Source organism: Fomitopsis serialis, assembly GCF_022376445.1.
Source record: "Fomitopsis serialis strain Sig1Antser10 chromosome Unknown B0H18scaffold_171, whole genome shotgun sequence".
Taxonomy (NCBI): domain Eukaryota; kingdom Fungi; phylum Basidiomycota; class Agaricomycetes; order Polyporales; family Fomitopsidaceae; genus Fomitopsis; species Fomitopsis serialis.
In genome coordinates, this window is record NW_025955131.1 from 55,078 (window position 1) to 78,117 (window position 23,040).

Consider the following 23,040-nt stretch of genomic DNA (forward strand, 5'->3'; position numbering starts at 1 on the left):
GGCGAGCATAACACCTCGCGCGAATGCTGATGCAAGACGCTAACATGCAAAGACCGACGACAAGCTGTAAGGATACGTACAAAGATGAGCTGACGGGCAAGATCTTTCGCAAGCCCGGCGCCGCACAGCACGAACACGCCAAGCGCCCGGGCGAGGACAGGCAGGGAGCAGGGTCAGGATGACGCTATACGTCCCATCCGCATACCACGCATGCCTACTAACCCAAGCCTCTGTCGTAGATCCAGTTCGATCTGGACGCAGGTAGCCGCAGCCATCCCCCCGCGTCGGCGATATGATGCACCGGACGGAGCAAATGAGGTATTAGCAGGCAGCGAACGCGCCGGGAAGGCATGCGTACAAGAACATTAGCTAGCACCCGGAGGACTGCTAGGCAGGCTTGCAGGTACTAGATGGACGAAGGGACGCGCGCGTTTGCATGATACAATATTATGGTATTGTAGAAGGTTGCTAATCGGATTGAACATCAGTCCATAATGCCGATGATGAATGCGGAGGGCGATCATGACCAACTCACCTCGGCAGCGCGCAGGCCTGAATGTCGAACAAGCAAGGCGGACACGCACTGGCCAACGCCACCAGTATCTGCAGCGCAACAACGGCGCGCCCCTTTACTGCGACCATCCTTAGCCCAAGCACATTACTACATATGTATTTGATACCACTTACGTGAACGATGCTGCCATTTCGCTTTGTCCGTTCAGAGCTTTGGGATCTGTTGTTCTCAGGGATACGTTCGTAGTCGGAGAGAGATGGGCGCGAGCCTGCGGCCTCGGGGCTTGCTCACCAGGAGGTTTGAGCAATATTTTTCACTAAACGATCGTCGCCCGTAACACGCCGCCGAAGCTGCATGTAACGAGCGGGAGAGGCTTGAACATGCGGTCGAAGTGGCTACGGCCGCGCGGCAGGACCTTCAGTATGCAGTGCGCGGCGACGCGGACAGGCGGACATAGGCCATGTTTTGCGCGGCCACGACAGGGCCGAGCTTCGCGTCCGGCCCGGTGTGTCGCTGTATCGAGGGACGAACCGTGAGCGAGACATCAAGGCAGGGAGAGAAGAAAAGGGTCATACTGAGGGGCAGCGCACCTCCGCAAGCTCAATGTACTGAGCGATTTACAGTTCGTATCATACGGAGGTCGACATGGACGAAGACGCGCTAGTCGAATCGGAATGAAAGGCCCTCGGGTCTCGGGCTAGATGTTGACGATCTTGTCACGTGACTTCGTAAAGCAGCCACATTTACAGCACCCCGCCGCCGCTGTCAATTGAAAGTAGTTGGAAAAGGGGAGCGGCATTTTCGAACGAGAGCCTTTCTTGGAGCTCAGATCCAGAGAGCAGAACATGTGCTTTGGGCAGGTGGTGCGAGTTAGATCGGAAGTCAATAATCTCGATTTAACACTACGCGCCGGCGCTACTAGAGTGTGAACGCTCGTCGCTATTGGTGGTTGACTTCTTCAGTGAGTGCCCATATACCAGCTCTTCGCCTGTAATAGTACCCTAGAATACATCCTTGTTAGGAAGGGGGGGAGGTTATATAGGGCACAATGCAGGATGTCGAGTCGTCAGGCTCGCAAAGGCGCTGCATGCGCGCATCATCTGCGTCTCAAGGTCTCATGAGATGTCGTCATGTCCGCTGCAGTTCGCTCTTCGTAGACTTCCAGTGTGTCATCGACAGCGACGGAGAACTGGGCCACGAAGTCGACCCAGTTATCTACAGTATGTGCGCTACATTTTATCTGTCTGCGAAGAGGGCTTGATTACTCGCAGAGATTACTTGTACGACCACTTTGGAAGGGGCGAAGGAAGTTTACGTTGTACGAGTTCCTCATGTGGTAAGAGCCAAGAATGGCCCGGCTGTGCAGAAATCCTTATCGCGTTTAGGTGGCAGACTATTGGTCCATCCGCCTCTTCGTCAAGAAGGGAGTCAACGGCGCTCTGAAGACGTGCCTGACGAGCCCTCCTCTGTCCGTGCAGGGTGGTGACATAGCGCGAACGGAGTGAACCCTAGGGTTGCACTCTTAAGGTGGTTCTTGCATACTATACCTGATCGTAGGTCCATCTATCCCAGTATCGTAGATGCGCGGATTGAGTCTCATGCCGCACCGACGTGCCTCCAAAAACAGTACTTCTCTACATGCCATTCCACCCACGTTCGTCAAGCCTGTATTGACTCCCAAGTTTCTGCTCACATCCTAGACCTCCTATCATGATACATTTGTTCTCCTTTCAGTCGCTGTGACTCTGAACGATCGACAGCACGCAGGACGGATCGTGAACCTTCCTGCTTCTTTATCCACCTCGCGCACGTCTTACTGACGGAAGAACATCTCATCGTCCGCCCCTATCAGGTCCGCGTATCAGACGCTGTCAAATCAAAGGATTAGCAACTCGTCCGGCACAAACAGCACGAAGACTTGCCACGAAAACCTCGCTCACAAGCGGCCGCAGGAACGCATCAATGTCTGCTTGCGATTCCGGTCCTGGGCCCGGTAGGATGAGGGGAGATACGCCGCCGCCAGCTTCAAATACAGTGGGGTGGGAGTCAACGGGATCGTTAGCGGCAGCGCTGGCTGCGGGCTTCGCGATCCAGTCCACTTTAGTGGCGCAAGGAGCGATGCCGGCTCCCAAGGCCTTGGTAGGGCTGCCTGCCGCAGTGCGATCAGGGCAGTCGGCAGTGCGACTAATCAATGCTTGAGGAATCATCATTCAAATAGAGGTGCTGCAACGAATGTGGACTACCTCAGTGCCCGACGGTGACACGACGAGAAAGACACGTACGTATAGGATCGCCTACTATGTCCAAGAGCGTGTCGCCGTGAAGTCGACGTAAAGACTCAAGATGTCGGGGAGCCCCTGGTTCTTCTGCGCCCTCTTATGACAAAGGTCTTCCATTGTGCGGCGCCCAGATCTGCCCACGCACCACAATGCCAGGTGTGCCACTGCCACATCATCGTGCTGACCATATCACACGACCCAAACTTACACCTGACTGTAGTAACCGAGGTCGTAACAGTTGCGATCGCTACCTTAACATGTATAGGTCCGTTCGACCTACAGTCCGAAGGCGCCGCGGTTATATCTTGTCAGAATATCGGTCAGACATACTCATAGAAGAATTGCTTACACAAAAGGTATTCCTGCCGTTGTCAGCACAGGTCAAATATTAAGCCCCGCACAATAACCACGCTGGCATTGGTCCACGGTTGAGCACTGAAACCTGAGGGCAGTGTGAGGCGCAAGACGCGTGGGTGGCCTGGCGGAGCCAGCGAGACATCCGAGCAGGCTCGCTCTACCGCTCGTCAAGAACGGGAGCTCACCGCCCGGTCATCAACGCATGGTCGAAACCAAAACGGACGACCGGGGCGAGACGGGGGCGACGGATGGGCGGGCGAGGCGTGGGCTGCAGTTCGGATATCTTCGCGCGAAGCGTCGCCTTCGCTAGCGCATTCGGCGCGGCAAGTACGTGGTAAGGGGTTTTCTATACATCGAAGACAACGGTTAGCATCGAGTGAAGGAGAAATTTCACGCCACGCACCTCTTCTTCGCACCCTGGCATGGCTCCTCCTACGGTACCGCTCCACCGGCTGCGCGACTCGCCGACTTTGCTTCTGTTGCTGCGACAACGACGCGCCCGCTACGCTGCGATCGCTGAGACTGACCCGCGTAGCTGAGACTGCCCCGTCCAGATCCGAGGGCGTGAAACGAGGTGGTCGACGCCTTGGACCTGTGAATCGAATTCGGGTGGCGGTGAATCCGCCATCGGCGACAGTCCCCTGTGGATGGTCAGCTTCGGGTAAGGACACGCGAAGAGCGCACTTACAGGACTCCGCATAAAAGCGACATCCTGCCAACGTTTCGCAGAGAGTCGTCGCGCATCTCCTATGTCGACCTGGCGGACGTCCTCGCGGGCTAGGCCGCCGTGCTTCGACCCGCCAGCTGGCGGGTCCCTTCGTTCCGGGCGGGCTTCGGACGGACTGCGACGGCGGGGCTGCGACGGAGGTGCTGCAGCTGCGGGATGGTGGACGCCGTGAGCGTTGAGCGCCGTCGCATGTAGCATGACGGGCTGCAAGTCGTCGGACTGAAGCGCTGAGGTCGCGGGGCGTGAGAGCATGACGTAAGCCGTCATTAGCGCCGCCACATCCCCATGTCGAACTCGAAAACATATCGACTCCCCGAGTTGCGTGGGGACGCGACCCGGAGGAACTCATGGTGACAGTCGGCGAGTAATATTAGAGGTCAGGACACTTTAGCTTTACAATAACGGATGCAGTAGAACAATCAGACGACGGGCGACTCGGACGCGGGTGGTGTTGAGACTATGGGGGAAGCAGGTATGGATAACAGAACGGAATCGCTGACAGCAACCGTTTGACTGCGCGCAGCCGCAGTAGCCTGAATTAGACATGCCCGTCCAGGTCTGCTGGCATGATCGTGCGGATGTCACTGTTGTTCGCCTGGCGCATCTCCGTGATACGCGTCGCGGTATCCAGGAATCTGGTGGGTGTCATACTTGTTAGCGAATGGCAGACGTGGATTAGCTATCGTGTACGTACCTTCGAAGGGCCGCCCGTGCAAACGCCTTCTCCCCGCTATCTGTGAGATGTGTGTATGGACGACGTACACCGATACGCATGATGAGGAGATCACCCCGGAACGTATGTCCAGGGACGACTGCCTTCGCCGGCTCGTTGATGCGGAGAGCGCGAGGATGCCTGTCGTGCGTTTGGGTCTGCCAAAACAGCTTGAAACGATGTAGCTTGTTCTGGTCGTCACGAACTGCTATAGTCCGGGAGAAGATCTGGAAGTCGCGCGTCATGATGCGCTCCACGTCGACCCAGGTCCTCCCTCCTTCGAAGGTCGTCACGACGGGGATGGTTCGTTCGAGCAGTTCATCGCTCGGGTAGTACAACGCCGATAGCAGAACAATATCCTGAGGGTGGCAGAGAGGAGGATTCAGTACCTTACTGAGCGTACATCTGTTGAAGCACTTACTCCGTTAAAAGACAGGCTGGGCATAACTAGGGATGGGAAAACTAGTGCTAGCGGCGGATATGAACGATGAACAAGGATGAGAGAAAGGCGGCCGCAACATCCTTTTGATGTTCGAAGTCCTTTGTGTCGCTGGTCAGTGGCGTTCCACGAGGAGGCCTAGTCATGCCTGTCGATGCTCACCCTTGCATTTTGTTAATCCAAGGCTTGAAACTCATAGAGTCGCGGTCAAACAAGTGCGTACATTTGGTGAAAGGAATAACTATAGGGGGGTTATGCGTGAAAAAGACTGTGTGGTGTCGGACGCGCGGGGCTTATCGGTCCCAGGTTTTGTTCGAAAGCGAGATTTAGGCATGCGTTGTGCACGCGACGACACATAAAGGCAAGCAATCGAAGAGACTCTTCTCAACCACAACCGCCATCTTCATGCTTGAACAGCACTCTGAGTATCGAGTACATCACAGGTCAGTCCAGTGGTTTTGCCAGTATAGTAGAGCGATCGCTGACAACCCTCATTCGAACAGAATGGTAAGTGACGCCCCCATGGAACTTTGTATCATGGACAACGCCACTCAACATAAGCGTCAGACCTCTCTCTTCATGCAACTCCCAGTGCTCGTTCTCGTTTTCTGCTACATCGCATTCGCGCTGTACAACCAGGTCATCGCGGACTCGAGGATCGTTTGCAAGTACAGCTTGGTTTCGACGATGCATTTCTGCCAGCAGCCCGAACGAAACACTACCGTGTGGGCAGCGCTGCCTCGACTTATCGAATCGCAGGTTGCTGGATTCGAAGCCCTCTCGGTCGAGTCACGAGGAACCGCGGATATCGTTATGGACTTGACGGAGGCTCGTGTCCTATCGGTGGACTTAATCAATGTCGTCCGTTCTAGCGACCTCGATTACAATGTCGAACTAGCCGGTCTCATCCAGCAGTTCGCTGAAGACGCGCTCACCGTCAGTCGTGATTTGCAGCGGCTGTCCGCCAAGATCGGGACGGCATTTGATCAGTGAGTAGAGGCGCTTCATACAATGAGTAAACCGCACTCACATATCCTGACAGAATTACGTCGACCAATGCGCACATGTACCGCCTCATTCGCACCCCTCCGCAATCGTCGTTACCGCATTCCGGAAAGGCTTGCCGGAAGATTTCGACGCTGGGCTCCGGTATCGAGGAAATCTGCGAATTTCCGGAACTCTCGCAAGTGTTCGACACGGTTGTCCAGACCTATGAAAGAGTCCTACGGGATTTGATGTACGCTAATGGCGCCTCGCTGATGAAGGTCAGCGGCCTCGATGCCGACCTCATCTCCGTCGGTGCAGTTCTTGCGGACGAGAAGCAAGAGGCGCGCATGGCCGAACATGAATTCCAGGGGCAGTTACTATCTGTTCTGCGACTCAACGAACGACGAAGGAGCATTCTGGCTTACAACACTCGCCTCTTGGATCGTGTAGGCGAATACACCGAGCGCTCGCTACGATTTGTGAGGACCATCCAGACGACGTTGGAGGGTATGCAACGGGAGGTGGAGGAGTTACGGGCAGTCGTCGCACAGGGCGGTATGGCGGCCGCACCATCCCCGGAAATAGTGCTAGACGTGCTTTCTCGTGGGTTGGAGCGGTTGAACGCGGTCAAAGTGCGTCCTGGTCTCGAGGGATCCGGCCAAAGGGAGGTCGCCCGTCATCGCAGCTCGCCGGAGGTAGGCATCCCTGAGGAGTGATGCAATCCGCCGAATTCGTGGTATGTCGTCTCGCGGGGTACTTTGTTACTTGTCGTCCTACCGCAGTCGTACGTTGTCCCATGTCATCCTATGCTGTCCCATGTCGTCCTACGCCGTCCCATGTCGTCCTATGCCGTCCCATATCATCCCATGTCGCCCCTCTGCCCGTACTGCCCCATACTATGCTGCCCAAAGTTATTGTGTGCCGTCCTATTTCGCAAAGTCGTCGTACGTAGAGCTCGCGCGCCAGATCGGCCAATGCTAGAGTACCCAGGAAAGATTGTTGGCCCCGGACGCATAGTCTAAGGAGCCATGACCAGGACGCAGAGTCAGTGGTCCAGTCCGCATGCAGGGCTGCAGGAGCGGAGGGCGTGAGGCAAGGAGGCCAGCATCGTGATGATCGTAGTGTGCATTAACCGCAGCAAGCAAAGAACGTGCTAACTTAAGACGCGGCGGACGCCGATCTGTACAAATACGGACGGTTATAGTCTCCGTTGCAGACCATAATAGCGGGCGTTTGAACGCGCCACCCAGACCCGCCGCGTCCGAGAAAGGGAGTGGACCTGCACAGCATCTACGTACGATCTACCGCTTGACGGCGGGTATACTTGCCTTCAGCGTCGCCCCGAATCGTTACTCCCTGCTCAGCTTTACTGCTTTCCTTCCTCCGCCTACGCAGGACCGGTTGTGTCTAGGACCCCGAGTTGCCCGCCCGACGGGCACCCCCGGAATGGCCCAATCCGCCTCAGGTTTCACAATACGCGCGAGCCAAGCCAGTGGAAGTGGACGTATTTGTGGACGCGTACAGACAGGTCGAACTCCAATGGTGCGACGCGCAGCTGGAGTAGATTACATATATACATGTTTTGGGGACACCAATGATAGAAACGTGACATATGACGAGGCGGAGGAGGAGGATTCAACGAGTGATCAACACGGCGAAGTCAATAGATGGTAACATAGGGGAGATTCAGCAGTACAATATACACATTTAAAAGAACAGAGGACGAGCGGTGAGGAAAGCGTACTGGGCATGCAGTCGGCGCAAGTTATCGTTCGTGACATGAAGTGCGGGTGTACCGGCGACGAGATCCTCTAGTAGATCCCGGAACGAGCGTTCGAAGGCATCACCAGCCCGTAGACGAGCATCTACGGCGCTCACCATCTCGTACAGGTTCTCCACCTCATGCACGAACAGCAAGAGCCCTAAGACGTCCTCTACACCGCGCTCAATCTCCACCATGGCAAGTTTGATGGTTTGCGCCATGTGTTGGCAGTTGGCACGCTGGCGAGATGCCACAGGTGATGGAAGCGAGGGGAAGGGGGGCGGGGCTACATCACCACAGTGGTCCATGGTCGAGTTCATCAGCCGCTCGAGTTCCATGGCGAGGCTGCCTAGGGAAGATAAGACGAGCTCTCCGTCGTGCAGGAGTTGGTCTCCTGGCCGGGTGAGGGCGTCGTAGGTAGACCAGAAGACATTGGCATGCACTCTATCCACGTCGAGGTCGAAGACAAAGAAGTACGGAACCCGGGAAGGGGAGGAGTCGACATGATCGCGGATTGATGTCAACAAGCGGATGTGCAAGGATCGTAGTCCGATAGTCCTAGCGAGCTGTAAGCATTGCGACGTCCCACTAATAGACTGGAGTAAATAAGCATACCCACGAAATAACGCCTCGATGTCAACTGTGAGTCCGACCAACTTCATGATCGCTGTGTCTGCACTCTCAACAACTGCAGCCACTTGAGCAGACAACGATTGGGTTCCATTCGAGTGGCCATCGGCGTTGATAAAGCCAACCCTTGAGTGGGTAATCTGCTTCGTTGCGGTAAAGATCGCTAGCGCGAGCTTATACCTGCTCCTCACCTGCACAGCACGATTACCCAACGAATTGTGTGACAGCTATATTGCGCACCTGGGTAGCGAGACCATTCAACAACTCCTCTTGAACGTCGGTGACCAGTCGATAGTAAGCCATAAATGACCGTTTGGACAGCGGAGGAGGATGAAGGCTGCATTCTTTGTTCAGGCGGTCGAGTGGCCTCAATGAGCAGGCGGCGCGTTTGCTGGTATTGGTGTACACCGAAAGTAGGATCGTCTGCTGAATCGAGCCCGCGATGGCGTTCCCATCGACATGAGCACGTATGTGTGGTTTGGGCGATCCGTGCCACAGCAGAATTTCCGCGCCAGCAAACAGTACGGCGATGAGAACGAAATACACAAATCGGCGCTATGGAGGGATCAGACCTTCAGCAATGAGCAGAGCCAAGGGTACTTACAGCAAAAGCGTAGAGCATGTTGTACCTTCCGTTAGCCACTCGAGATGAAAGGGAATTGTCGCTGAAAGAGAAAGGGGCCTCTGGTGACGCCGTGGCGCTTAATGTAGATCAGTGCGCATCCTCGTTTCCGCCACATGTTGCGCACGCCTTCCGCCAAGGTCCGCTTCTCCGCCTCACATGGGATCGTGCCCGGCTCACATAATCACTCGTATGGTGTCGCGAGAAAGGTATTAGCGTAACGGAGGATACGGCAAAGAGTGGCATAAACTAGGTAATGCAAGGGCATAACAGACGGAAGGGGACATGGAGGGGTAACAAGTAGAAGGGAGCATGGAGGGCGTAACAAACGGAAGGGAGCATGGAGGGCATACCAGAGGGAGGGAGGATGTAAAGGAAAAACGGGTTGGATAGTCTACGACGCAATCTCGGTGCGAAAACGGAAAGTACGTCCAGGGCTGTGATTCAGCGCGGATCGATCACAGAATGCTCCCGCAGGCGCTTCTTTTGACGACCTTGGTACGTCGTGATCGTCTTTGCAGTGACCCACCGCGGCTCACCGTTGGGCGGGAGGCGCAGCCTGTAATCGCTGAGGAATGGGTGGGCACAGCCGGGCGATGCGACGACCCAATGGCCGTCAGTCCACAGCCATATCTGTTGATCCTCGTCGCCACGGTCATGGACGTAGATACTCCCTTCCTGGGCTGCCAGCTTGTCCGGCGGTGCCTCCATCAGCTTCGCACCAGAGGACAGGTACCAGCACGCTTTTTCGGCACGCTTGTATATGTTGCGTTCAAAGTACTGGACTCCAGGGGGAAGAACGGACTCGCGGGGTAGCGCCGGTGTTGGTAGCGAGTCATCGGGGGCCGGAGTGCCTTCGCGCGCATGAGCGTCGCCTTCGTTGCTGGATGTACGACCTTCAGCAGCGGGCGGCATAGATATGGAGCTCAGGACATACCCAGTTGCACCACTTGGTGTCGTAGCTCGTTTCTCATGACGCACAGGGGCATCTTGTGGAACTGGAGGGCAAATCGCAGACTTGCCGCTGGGTCGGTTCGAAGGCTCCTTAATCTGTACAGAAAGCCGACTTAGTCAGCGAATATGTCCACGTAATAGCCACATACCGGGGCCCCGAGGACAGTGTACTGAAAGCCAGTTGACCCGCGAATTTGGCCCATCCGCTGCGCGGCAGCGGTGGCGTAACTATAAGAGAGCGTGAGTCGAACGCGGAGGTCCAGAAAGTCCGTTACAAACTTTGCAACACACGGTGTGCGGGGGAGGTATCGATGTCGCAAAACCACGAAATGCGGTCGCATGTTGTCCGGCGTCTAGAAGTGCGTCTAAGCGAATGATACTCAAGCTATACAGAAAATACAACGTACATCTCTCTCGAGTTCGATTGCAGGGGCAGATGAGTAAGCAATGTGAATATCAATGGGCTTCTTTGGTTCGAACATAACTTCAGATAAGTTGCGGCGATGAAAGCTCGAGAAATCAAGGGATGTGAGACGTCGAGTGCGGAAAGCCGAGGAGTCAATGTCTTTATAGCAACAGGGATCAGAAGCACATCACGCCTGGAGGGGCAGCATCCGGAGAATAGACACTTCCCGCGTGCACAGTGCCCGTTGTAACGCGACCACAATAGGTAGAACAATGCAGCAGCAATTGAGGAAGTGGCCGATCGCGAGCTTAGCCACTGCGCGAAGGAAGACGCCCATCGTGGCAAACCATGCCAGCGGATGAAGGGGAACGTGGCAGGGTGGTCGCCAAGTTACCTAAGGAGCATCAGCACGACGCGGGAGGCGAAGACCCATTGTCCCTCTGTGTTTCGTCGAAGGGAAACGCATATATGGCTACACGGCAACGCGACGGTGAGCCCTCCGCCTAGACGGCTTATGGGGTGTGCGACGCGCAACGGGGGCCGACCTGAGCGAGATGGCGGCCAGTGCACTATCGTACTGCTCCATTGCTCAAGTGGAGGATGCGTCAAATGTGTCACCCGGGGCGATACCCAACCAAGGCATCAACGCTGCCCAGGGGCTGCGTAGAGACAAGGATATTCACACATCATCGCTAGCTGACTCCGCCATATCCAGCGGCCAACCAGGAAGTCACGTTAGGCCGAGTGGCCGCATCGAAGACAGCGGCGGTAGGATTATGACGACGGCGCAGAAGTTACCGAGTACATCAGTATAGGTGGCCCGCGCCGTGATGCATTCACCCAGACGGAGCATGATAGGAATGTTGGACGATCCGAAGATTGAATAAGGGCGCTCTAGCGTTCATCGAGAACGGGAGCTCACCGCCCGGCCATCAACGCATGGTCGAAACCAAAACAGGTGACCGGCGATCGCTGGGAGGACAGTGGGAGGTGACGCAATGCCCCGTAGGCGTTCAAGCGGCGAACGAGCCTGATGATATGCGACTGGCGGGCGTGTCCGAGTCGGCCTCGGCGCCCGGAGAACGTGCATGGAGTATTCGGGGCGGACTGGCGGAAGTGAAGAGTCGTCAGAGCAAAAGCAATCAGCAGCGCTGCACGGTAAACGGCAGGAGCATGGGCAAGGGGACGAAGGGGATCAGGACTGGGAAAGACCCGAGCAGGCTCGCTCTACCGCTCGTCAAGAACGGGAGCTCACCGCCCGGTCATCAACGCATGGTCGAAACCAAAACGGACGACCGGGGCGAGACGGGGGCGACGGATGGGCGGGCGAGGCGTGGGCTGCAGTTCGGATATCTTCGCGCGAAGCGTCGCCTTCGCTAGCGCATTCGGCGCGGCAAGTACGTGGTAAGGGGTTTTCTATACATCGAAGACAACGGTTAGCATCGAGTGAAGGAGAAATTTCACGCCACGCACCTCTTCTTCGCACCCTGGCATGGCTCCTCCTACGGTACCGCTCCACCGGCTGCGCGACTCGCCGACTTTGCTTCTGTTGCTGCGACAACGACGCGCCCGCTACGCTGCGATCGCTGAGACTGACCCGCGTAGCTGAGACTGCCCCGTCCAGATCCGAGGGCGTGAAACGAGGTGGTCGACGCCTTGGACCTGTGAATCGAATTCGGGTGGCGGTGAATCCGCCATCGGCGACAGTCCCCTGTGGATGGTCAGCTTCGGGTAAGGACACGCGAAGAGCGCACTTACAGGACTCCGCATAAAAGCGACATCCTGCCAACGTTTCGCAGAGAGTCGTCGCGCATCTCCTATGTCGACCTGGCGGACGTCCTCGCGGGCTAGGCCGCCGTGCTTCGACCCGCCAGCTGGCGGGTCCCTTCGTTCCGGGCGGGCTTCGGACGGACTGCGACGGCGGGGCTGCGACGGAGGTGCTGCAGCTGCGGGATGGTGGACGCCGTGAGCGTTGAGCGCCGTCGCATGTAGCATGACGGGCTGCAAGTCGTCGGACTGAAGCGCTGAGGTCGCGGGGCGTGAGAGCATGACGTAAGCCGTCATTAGCGCCGCCACATCCCCATGTCGAACTCGAAAACATATCGACTCCCCGAGTTGCGTGGGGACGCGACCCGGAGGAACTCATGGTGACAGTCGGCGAGTAATATTAGAGGTCAGGACACTTTAGCTTTACAATAACGGATGCAGTAGAACAATCAGACGACGGGCGACTCGGACGCGGGTGGTGTTGAGACTATGGGGGAAGCAGGTATGGATAACAAACGGAATCGCTGACAGCGCCGTTAGACATTGGCTGTGCGCAACGCAGCAACCGGCGTACATCTCGTGTTCATCAAATAGAATACCTCCGCGTTCGTCGCATGCGCTCTGCGCGTCGGCCCACTTCCCACACATGGCACCGCGCGCACCACTCAAAATAGACTACAGCGTCTTCAGTGTTGCAGTCCGTGCACCACTCAGCGTGCCAATCCTGCGGCTCGTTGCCATATACTTTGATTATCATCAAATCTGGTTGGCCGACGACCTTAGAACACGGTGGCATCGATATCAGGCCTACGCGATTCGATGCAAAAAGTGTATCAAACCACTCACGTCGACTGTACGGATCAATAGCACCTGGATCGTACCGCGATATGCATCTCCATTCTTGAGCATATGTACTGTAGGGCGTTCACATCATTGACCGGGTCTTTTTGGATGAAGGGACGATACGAACAATTCATGGAGTCATCCAGCGTATTGTATTTGAACGCGGTGGCCGGTGTTCTGCCACGTATTCAATATCGGGCGCGTCTGCATGAAAGAGATGTACGCACAAATCGCGCTGCCGTGGCCGAGGTGACGCAGGGTCTCTCACGTGGAAATCCCAGTCGAGGACGAAGATATCCCTTCGGTCAGAGTCAGAATCGTCATCCGAGTCGGCATGGCAGTCACGCGTGGTAGGATTCTGGTCCAGTGCACAGCGGATCGTCAGAAGAAGTTATAGGACACTGTTCATGGAACGCACCAGGTAGCCTATCACTGAATCAAGCGTTAAGTTCAGCTCTGACAGCAGAAATTTCCCCGCTGAGGTGATCTCTGCTTCGAAGGTTGCATCGGTGCCTGGTAGGGAGTCGGACGTCGCTTGAGTGGCAGACATGACCTGTAGATGCTGAACCGTGGGTGCGAAGCCTTACTGTCGCACCGCTTATGAATGATTGCTAGGCCTTTGTGCCACAGGGCGAAAGTGGGCGACAATGCAGGAGGGCTGCAGTCCCTTTGTGCCACAACCTGAACCGTACCCAGACCTGCCCGAAGGAAGTCGTGACGGCAGTTCCCTCTGGTTGTATTGACGCGGCATTAAAATCATAACTATATTCTTACGGCGAGATTCGATGGGCGACGTATCGATATGGGTGATATAGCGATTGTGCTACGAGAGGGAAGGGAAGGGGGAAAGGAAAGGAAAGGAAGGAAGTGGAATAAAAGGGGGATAGCGAAGAGGAGGGGAAGGGGGAGAGAACGGAAACAATTGAACTATAGCATCAACGATGCCGGAAACAGTATTCTCCTACATGTAAGTCGTGACCGAGATAAAAGCAGCCGTAAATTTGTAGGCGAGATAAAGAGCAACGAGGTATAAAGCGATGAGGCCACAGGCGCGGCGCCAGGACAGCTCGGTGCTCTGCGAGCTAACAGCACCCTGCGAGCTAGCAGCACCCTGTTGGCGAACGTCCTGCGAGATAGCGCCGTCGCCACTCCCTCCGAAGCAGTGGCGCACAAGCGTACGGAAACTCTCGTCATCGTACATGGTCACCAAGCATACCCTGTCCGCCACTTCATCGAGCCAGTAAATGGTCAACGTAGGCTATAACGCAAAAATTCAGTGACCGAGCCATTGAACCGGCTGCACGCTCACCTCTTGGACAACGATCCGAACGTTCCACAAGCCGATCGACCTTCCTCGCACCTCGCCAAGCCCACAGCAGAAGAAAGCATCTGCGGGAGGTAGCCGTCAGTGGCGGGCCGAGAGCAACGAGTCAGTAGGACAGACTCACAACGACCGCCAGGAACAGGTAGAAAGACGAGGCGTCCAGGTCTCATGAGCCGGTCGTCGTCAATAGTTACGACCTCTCGATGAGAGCCTAGTCGGTAATCCGCCACATAGAAGACCAGATATCCACTGTCGACTGATGCTCAGCACCACTGTTCACGAAGGAGGGGCGACCGACTTACTTGTCGGGGTCCCTCCCAGAGCGGATGGCAAAGACATTCTGGGAGAGGGCGCTGACCGAGGGAGAAGGGGAGGACATGGGGCTTGCTTGACTACACGTTGGTCGACTTCGCCGTCGCTTTATATACTCATGTGGCGCAGGCTTGCATTGTCTGCTGAGCGGCGGCTCGCGATCGAATATCTTGACGTAGCAGTGGATCGCGGCAACCTCCGTCCCGTTGAAGGTGTCGACGTCCTCGCACTTCTCAACGCCCTTTATCTGCATTCGCGGCGAGGGGGGGGAGTCCGGCCAGGCGTTCATTGCGACCGAGAAGGCGCAGATGTTCGCTCGCGTGTCGCCACTGGGGGTCTCCGGCAACGGTCCAGCAAAGCGAGGAGTCTTCGACGACGACGGCAGAGAAGGCGGATTCGAGCGCCGAGTCGTGCCAGATCGTGACGATTAGTTGCTCGCGCTCCCACTTTTGACGGAGATATCCTTGGTGTGGTCGGCGAGAAGACCGTCAAGGGCGCGCAACTCGCAACGCCAATTCGTCCCGTAGAGCTCGTGCGTTCGCAAACAACTCGCCCGCAAACTCGTCCGTCCGTACATCCGCTCACTCATCCTTCTGTTCATTCACGCGCCCGCCGGTTCATCTGGCTGCTCGAGGCGAATCGAGCATGCGAGGTCAGACGCGATGCGGACGTTGGTCGCGGGCACCTGCACGCACGGCTTCGGCGGGGTGGATCACACTCGGGTGATTCGTCACCATGTTCTTGCAAAACGGGGACAGCAGGGCCTAATGTCGAGAATCGGGTTGTCGGCCCCTTGAGATATCTTCGGTGCAACATCGAAGGGACCATCGCGAGTACAGCGTTCATTGGGCTCTAGACGGCACACATCGCTGATACTTAATGGTGCGAAGCATCTTCAAGCCTTCGTGAGGTAGAATGTTGGAGCCCGGAGGGTCGACATCTCGTGGAAACGGTGAGGTTCACTCAACTGCTCATACGAGGGCAGGAGTTCCCCGGCCCAGATATCAACGCATGGTCGAAACCAAAGCGGACGTCCGTTGTACCAGAATTGAGGCATAGAGAGAGGCTGAGGTGGACATAGCAGAGCACGAATGCTTTTGAAAGGGACCAGAGGTCGGCGTAGGATGGGAGGACGGGGCGGGGGCACAAGCGCTCAAGGCGACTCTGGCGGACTCCGGTGCCGTACTAGACGCCAACAAGCGCTTACACATCCCAACTTCCCACCTTCGACTTCGTCGCGCTGAAGTCTCCTGTGACTGCATCTCATTTCCGTGCCTCCTCCCTCGCTCTCGGCCCCTTTCAAGGCATCGTTCTGCGGCCAGGTTAGATTACGGTCTTTCTGCGCGAACGTGGCTCTGGCGCAGTGTATCTGCTGCCGGGCTTCTCCTCGTTGGATACTTCGACCTATTCAAAGCCGCAAGATCACTGCGTTGCGTCAAGACGTGTCGCGAACCTTCAAGCGACCATACAATCCCATATCAAAACTGCCTGCGCTAATTTAGGATTACTTAAGGGAATGCGTGCTAGCAAAGTCCGTTCGTTAGGAGCCGTTGTGGGGTAGGCCCACATGGGAGCCCCGGCGCGAGCCTCAATACAACGCACACACGGTCAAAGCAAGAAAAGAGGAGCGCGGTAACATTAACACACGACGCATGCGGAGGCTACTGTACACGAACGGCAGGCTCCTCCGCCACCTCATCCTCGACCTCTCCCTCCTCCATCGCCTCGACGTCCCGAGGGTGCGCGAACTGCAAGCGACGCGGTATCCCCGAATAACCATCGGGAACGTACACTCCTTCCGATAAGCGAGCGTGCAAGTCCCGGACGCTGGTCTCAACCGAACTCAGGCCCCGGGCGATACGGACAGCCTCGGAACGAGCGTCACGATTAGCGGTGCGGCACTCGTCCAGGAGGCCTTGGAACCGGGTCAATAGACCATCGAGGCTGTCGGAAGAGGCGCGGAAGGAAGATAACTGCATGGGACGCTCCAGGTACCGAACCGGAAGGAGCGGGCGGCCGAGCTCAGCGTCGGATTGCTCGGCGGTGACACGGTTTGGAGCCCAGGCGATCAACGGGTAGGGCTCGCCCACGTAGCTGTGCTGAGACGGGAGAGTCAGGAACACCTGGTCGAGGTATTCGATCAGGTCCTGCACGTCGGAGTATCGGCGAACGAGCGGAAGGGAAGCATCGCCGTGGGCGACCGCGCGAGACCGAGAATCGAAGAGCATCCGCTGTGTAGAGCGAAGGAAGGTTGGCGAGACATGGAGGATGAGGCGGAAGAAGGCACGTACGATTAGCCATCGGGCGCCATGAGCCCAGGCGAGCCACTCCAGGTCGCTATTGGGGTTCAGACGGGGCTCTACCACTCGCTCGTCCCGAAGGAGGTCGACGAGGCGATAGAAACGGGTGGTGTAGACAATGGTCGAGGGGTTGGGCGGGATGTCAGCGGGCATCGAGGACTCCAACGACGGTGGGCTGGCGAACGGAAGAGGAGGGCAGGGACGGCGGAGGAGACCTAAGGGTGCGGAAGGAGTAGGAGCGGAGGGAGGCCCAAGGGCGCGGAAGGAGTAGGAGCGGAGGGAGGCCCAAGGGCGCGGAAGGAGTAGGAGCGGAAGGGAGCGGGTGCCAGCGAGGTAGGGACGTGGGAAAGGCAGCGGAAGGGGGCTAGGAGGACGGGGCGGAGGAAAGGGGGAGTTAGTTACCTACCACTACCTCTCAGGACTCAGTATCTAGGTTGCACCGGGCAATCTCAGGCTTCAGGTCCCGTCTCAGGCTCGCGTTTAGGCTAAGGAAGGTCGCAGAAGTTAGGCTCAGGCTCAGGATCCAGGAGAGCTCAGGTTAGGATCGTCGGAGGGAAGGCTATCGAGTATACCAGGCTCAGGAAAGGCGGTCTTCACTAAAGGACATCGCGGACGAAGTGTGCGGCGCACCACCCCATCTCCCCTTTTCCCTCCGCGAGGTACCACGAACCTCGCTCGCTTCCTCCGCGAACCGTCAACTTGCACCAACGACCCCCGCCCATCGTTTTCACCGATACCAAGAATTCCCTTCCGCGTCGTCCACGCACCGGGGACTCGCAATCACCACAACTGGAGCCCACCGCGAGGGGGATTTCGTTGGTAAAATCTTGTTGACCCAACCCCGGGTGCCACGTCATCCTGCCTATCACACGGTCCCGAGCGAAAACTCTCGCTACCGTCCCTTATCGTCCAGAGCCTCACACCCCTACGAGAAGTCTACTCGAGGAGCTCGCTATCGCACATCACTCTCCGGACTCGCCGTACGACCCATCGCTCAGGGTACCCGCGCTAGACGGCATTCCCCTCCCGCGCGCTGACGACAGTGACGGAGAGAACCCGTTCCTCGATCCGGCTGACAGCACCCTCACCTCCGCACCTGCATCATCACCAACTCGAAGCTCAGCGTCGAGCGAGTCGATCCCATTAGCAAACGTACCTCGGCGGCGAGCATACTCTACCCCGTCCGCGCACTCCTCCTCGACCAAGTCAGTGGGCAGCCCCGTATCGGTGCCAGCCTCAGTTCCGCTTCCTCCCTCACCACATCCTATCAACGTTCCACTTCCAGAATCACCCGTCTCGATATACGCATCACTGCCGTCATCGCCTGTCGACGAAACCATACCCCTGCTCGTAGTCCCGTTAATCCCGTCTCTCGCCATTCCCTCCGACATATCGGAGACCATTTCCTCCGTCTCATCTGTTACTCCCTCCGACGAGTCCCGAGCTTGTTCTCCTTCCCTCCGGACTCCTTCCGCACAACTAGAAAACAAAATGGCCGCCATCCAGCCACGCAGTATGCCCGTCCGCGGGGATCGCACTGCTCCGAAGTTCGACGATCAGCCTAGGTCGCTCGCGCGGTACTTCGAGGATGTATCCGATCTCTTGGCGCTCGCGAACATTACCGTCGAGGAGGAGAAAATCCGATATGCTCAGAGGTACCTGAACCCCGATCAGTATGAGCTGTGGGGCACCGTAACCGTCCCCGACAATCCGACGTTCGAACAGTATAAGGAGGGATCGTGAAACTGTATCCGGGGTCGGACGGAGCATCGAAGTACTTAGAAACCGATCTAGACGCGATCGCTGCGGCCGGGCTGAGTGCTGGGACGGACACGCGTAGTGGGGAGGCCGAGTTCTATCGAAGTTCCTCCCAGTGGCCCGCTACCTAATGACGGAAGGGCTGGTGTCGAAGTCGCAGGTGCACCAGAAGTATCTATCCGGATTCGACGCGAAGTCGGCGGACGCGATCCGTCGGAGGGTCGAGATCGTCAACTCTACGGTCGACCCCGCGAAGGGGTACAGCCTTGAACAGCTTCATGGGGCAGCGCAGCAGTGTCTCAGCGCGGTCAGTTACGGCGGCGGAGGCAACACTCAAGGTGGGGGTACCGGTGCGGGAGCCGGCGGAGGAGGGGGGTCATCTGGCGTTAAGCAAGAACCGATGACGGAGGAAGCCCTGAGTCGAGCCTTCGTGGCGGCGCTAGGGGCACTTCAGCAGACGCATGGGAGCGGAGGAGGCCGAGGAGGAGGGTACACTGCCGGAAACTACAGCGGAGGAGGGTACGGCGCGGGGAACTACGGCGGAGGACCTACACGAGCGCGAACTACAATAGCGGGGGGTACGGCGGAGGAACGGGTCGGGAGGACCGGTCTTCGGATATCAGCCTCAAGGACCGGGCGCGGAGGGTATGGTGGCGGAGGCGGAGGGTACAGCGGAGGCGGAGGGTTCGGCACCAGGACATGCAACTTCTGTGGCGAGTAGGACACTTCCTGCGTGAGTGTAGGAAAGTCGGGGAATACCTCCGTGCGGGGAAGATCAGACTCGACGACGAACAGAAGATACGCTTCCCTGATGGGGGTTTTGTGTCGCGGTATGGAGGCGGATTCCTGATGACGCTATCGAGGCCAGGATGGCAACTTGGGCGGCGGAGGGAACGGAGGGCAGCCGCAGCAGCAAGGGAACGTCGGAGGGACGACGGACAGATCGGGATGGACCGCCGCATCTAGGAGCGAACATTGTAGAGATCGTCGAAGGATATACGGTCGAGGAGACGACCGAGGAAGAGGACTCACTCAGGCGCGCCGAGGACTTAGAGGAACGTGCACGTGTCTTAGCGGCGGAGGCGGCTCGAGTGCGCGGAGGAGGGAAGAAGGTATCTTTAGGGATCCTCCAGCGGAAGAGGATGCGCGCGGAAGCAAGCCCAGCGGAGGAACTGTGCGCGGGGCGGTTGGGAAGCCGCCGGGCATCCCAGCAAAGGGGGTATCAGCCGGAACGAGCGGAGGAGGCCCGGTGGCGAAGGATCAGGGGAAAGGGCGGACGGCCGAACCACAGTATCGGTTCCAGGCGAAGATCAACGAGGGAAAGGACCCTCGAGCGAAGGCCGAAGATCTGGCGCGGCGGATGATGTACGAGAGCGATCAGAAGGCGAGCTGGGGCGAGATTCTCGAGATCAGCCAGGAGTTTCGGAAGGTAGTTGACGAGCAGATCAAGACGCAACGTGTGCAGGTCGCCGGCATGGCGGAGGAAGCGGTGTGGAACGTGGGGACCACCGAGCTGTCTAGCGGAGGGAACGTATTCGACAGCGGGTACTGGGACTCCTTGACGCTGCGGGAGCTGCGGCCGCTGATCAATGGCGTCGGAAGGGCGGCGTGCATCCTGGACTCAGGGGCACAGATGGTCCTGATGCGGAAGGATATCTGGGAGCGCGTCGGAGGGAGTCTTCGCCCCGACGAAGGATGCGTAATGGAAAGCGCGAACAAGACGACCACTCGGACGATAGGGAAGGCCATCGGGATGGAGTTCGTGTTCGATGACGAGGTAAGATCGTCATGAATGTCCAGGTGGTAAGGGACGCTCCTTTCGAGGTGCTCCTGGGCCGGCCCTTCTTCGCCGCGAGCTGTTGCGAGACCCGGGACTTCAAGGACGGAAGCCAGACGGTCGTCCTTACCGATCCGCAGAGCAACCGCCGCGTGATGGTACCGTCCTTCGAGCGCCGCGCGGGGTCGAAGAAGAAGAGTGAGGGACGTCCGGCCGAAGATCCTCCCGCGGAGGATTTTTAGAAGTCGATGATGCAAGCAACGCGAGCGGAGACGATCTTATGGGCCACTATTCAGTATATGTCTGGGACGGAGAGGGTGCGGAAGGAACGGGAGCGCCTACCGACAGGCTTAGCGACTATGGATCGTCGATGGACTCTGCAGATACCCATTTCCCGAGTTGTAACGAATCCTTGGAATTTAGCGACGCAATACACGAGACCGTTGCTCAGTATGGGGATGTGGGAGGCAGAGAGACTATCGACGAGACTGAAGGATGTCGAGACAAGCCGGCGGGAGGAGCGCGTGGGATGGGAACGATACGATGAGTTGGCGGAAGGAGGCCACGAGTCGGCGGAAGAAGACTACGAATCGGCGGATGAGGGACTCGAGTCTGCGGAAGGAGGATATGGTTCAGCGGAGGAGGACTACGAGCCGGCGGAAGAAGACTACGAATCGGCGGAGGAGGATTTCGAGCGGGCGGAGGGAGATCGCAACGCAACGGAAGGAGAGCATGAGTCTGGAGATGGGGCGGAGGAGGAAGACGGTGGGATGGGAGGAGGTGTTCAAAGTAGAAACGGGGTTGGGAATCGAGGTGCTGGCCTACAAGAAGGTGGCTCGGAAGGTACGACCAGTGGCCGCAACGCTCCCGAGGAGTTTAGGGTGGTGCGAAGGGCGCCGACCGATCCGCTAGCGGGCATGCCCGTTATGCCGATCGTCGCGCCGGAGTTCATTCCGCGCGGAAGGTACACGCAGGAACGGAGGGACGCACTAGACGTAGGACGAAGCGGATTCCTATGGCCGGAGGAGGCGAAGCTGGTGGACTGGCTCGTAGGGATGCACGACAAAGTCTTTGCGTGGGACGAGACGGAGAAGGGGCGGCTGAGGGAAGAGTATTTCGATCCTGTGGTAATCCCAACGGTCGAGCACATTCCGTGGGTACTGAAGAACATCCCGATTCCTCCTGGAATTTACGACGAGGTCGTCCGCATCATCAAGGACAAAATCGCGTCCGGGTGTACGAGCCATCAAGCTCGTCGTATCGCTCGCGATGGTTCTGCGTGGTCAAGAAGGATGGAAAGTCTCTCCGACTGGTACACGACCTGCAGCCACTAAACGCTGTTACGATCAAGGATGCGGCGGTCCCTCCGTTCATCGAGCAGCTGGCGGAATCGTTTGGCGGAAGGGCATGCTACGGGGCCCTGGATTTGTTCGTAGCATTCGATCAGCGGGGGCTGGCGATTCGGTCGAGGGACCTCACAACGTTCCAGTCACCACTGGGGGCCCTGCGATTGACGGCAGTACCGATGGGATATACGAACGCGATGCAGATCGTACATGGGGACGTAACGTTCATCATGCAGGACGAGATTCCGGAGTGACGATACCATTCGCTGATGACGTGAACGCAAAAGGGCCGAAAACTAGGTACGAGCTTCCCGGCGGAGGGTACGAGACCATCGGAGGGAATCCAGGCATAAGGCGATTCGTGTGGGAACACCTGGAGAACATGAACCGCATCCTCCAAAGGATGGGTGCCGTCGGAGGGACGTTCTCGGGAAAGAAGGCCATCTGTGCGTACCGGACGTGGTAGTCCTGGGACATAAGTGCACATACAGCGGAAGGGAGCCTGACGATGCTAGGGTGCAGAAGATCCGCGACTGGCCAGCGTGCAAGACGGTGACGGACGTGCGGGCCTTCCTTGGGACGATGGGGCTGGTTCGGATCTTCATCAAGGACTTCTCAAGATCGCGAGGCCACTCACTAGGTTGACGCGGAGGGAGGTTGACTTCGGATGGGGGGCGGAAGAAGAGCTGGCGATGGAACACTGAAAGAAGCACTCGTGAACTGCCCTGCGCTCCTTCCGATCGACTATACTACCGACCGAGTAGTGATTCTGGCCGTGGACTCTTCGGTCATCGGCGTCGGGTTTGTCCTACTGCAGCGGGACGTGAAGGGAGGAAGTGCCCAGCAGGTTTGGGTCAATAACGTGGAATGAACGGGAGTCGCGCTACTCACAAGCAAGGTAGAACTATATGGGCTCTTCCGGGCGCTGCGAGCGTCGAGGATACACATTATCGGCGTGCGGAGGCTGGAAGTCGAGGTAGATGCGAAGTACATCAAGGGCATGCTCAATAACCCGGACATTCAGCCGAATGCGGCGATGAACCGGTGGATAGCGGCGATTCTACTGTTCGACTTCAAGTTGTGCATATTCCCGGAGTGCTTCACTCCGGGGCGGACGGGCTGTCGCGGAGGGAACGAGCGGAAGAAGACCGGAGGAGGAGGAGATCCCGAGAGTGGATCGACGAAGCGTGTGCGTTTACGATGAGACCTGGAATCTAGCGAGCC

At 57.5% G+C, this 23,040-nt stretch overlaps 6 protein-coding genes across 6 annotated transcripts; 1 reads left to right on the forward strand and 5 right to left on the reverse strand.

The window, feature by feature from the left end:
* Positions 1-2,203: 2,203 nt before the first annotated feature.
* On the reverse strand, positions 2,204-5,034 carry B0H18DRAFT_960049 (uncharacterized protein; the record flags this gene model as incomplete). Its single annotated transcript, XM_048042907.1, has 11 exons — positions 2,204-2,359; positions 2,455-2,698; positions 2,813-2,957; positions 3,002-3,069; positions 3,336-3,496; positions 3,554-3,632; positions 3,678-3,742; positions 3,839-4,096; positions 4,422-4,527; positions 4,572-4,948; positions 5,011-5,034. The coding sequence occupies 11 exons, from the start codon at positions 5,032-5,034 to the stop codon at positions 2,204-2,206; spliced, it is 1,683 nt and encodes a 560-aa protein (XP_047886330.1).
* Positions 5,035-5,715: 681 nt separating this feature from the next.
* Positions 5,716-6,731, forward strand: B0H18DRAFT_887513 (uncharacterized protein; the record flags this gene model as incomplete). Its single annotated transcript, XM_048041180.1, has 2 exons — positions 5,716-6,017; positions 6,071-6,731. 2 exons carry the CDS (start codon positions 5,716-5,718, stop codon positions 6,729-6,731), a joined length of 963 nt encoding a protein of 320 aa, XP_047886331.1.
* A 991-nt stretch (positions 6,732-7,722) lies between these two features.
* On the reverse strand, positions 7,723-9,029 carry B0H18DRAFT_1125855 (uncharacterized protein; the record flags this gene model as incomplete). The annotated part of the gene is made up of 4 exons (XM_048035075.1): positions 7,723-8,335; positions 8,393-8,598; positions 8,648-8,962; positions 9,012-9,029. 4 exons carry the CDS (start codon positions 9,027-9,029, stop codon positions 7,723-7,725), a joined length of 1,152 nt encoding a protein of 383 aa, XP_047886332.1.
* Positions 9,030-9,473: 444 nt separating this feature from the next.
* Positions 9,474-10,465, reverse strand: B0H18DRAFT_1125856 (uncharacterized protein; the record flags this gene model as incomplete). The annotated part of the gene is made up of 5 exons (XM_048035076.1): positions 9,474-9,912; positions 9,967-10,079; positions 10,133-10,211; positions 10,263-10,336; positions 10,391-10,465. 5 exons carry the CDS (start codon positions 10,463-10,465, stop codon positions 9,474-9,476), a joined length of 780 nt encoding a protein of 259 aa, XP_047886333.1.
* A 937-nt stretch (positions 10,466-11,402) lies between these two features.
* B0H18DRAFT_960052 (uncharacterized protein) lies at positions 11,403-13,549 on the reverse strand (the record flags this gene model as incomplete). The annotated part of the gene is made up of 11 exons (XM_048042908.1): positions 11,403-11,496; positions 11,645-11,805; positions 11,863-11,941; positions 11,987-12,051; positions 12,148-12,530; positions 12,731-12,792; positions 12,819-12,934; positions 13,003-13,070; positions 13,127-13,176; positions 13,227-13,357; positions 13,418-13,549. 11 exons carry the CDS (start codon positions 13,547-13,549, stop codon positions 11,403-11,405), a joined length of 1,341 nt encoding a protein of 446 aa, XP_047886334.1.
* A 411-nt stretch (positions 13,550-13,960) lies between these two features.
* Positions 13,961-14,924, reverse strand: B0H18DRAFT_1125858 (uncharacterized protein; the record flags this gene model as incomplete). Its single annotated transcript, XM_048035077.1, has 4 exons — positions 13,961-14,257; positions 14,309-14,388; positions 14,448-14,572; positions 14,626-14,924. The coding sequence occupies 4 exons, from the start codon at positions 14,922-14,924 to the stop codon at positions 13,961-13,963; spliced, it is 801 nt and encodes a 266-aa protein (XP_047886335.1).
* Positions 14,925-23,040: the final 8,116 nt, after the last annotated feature.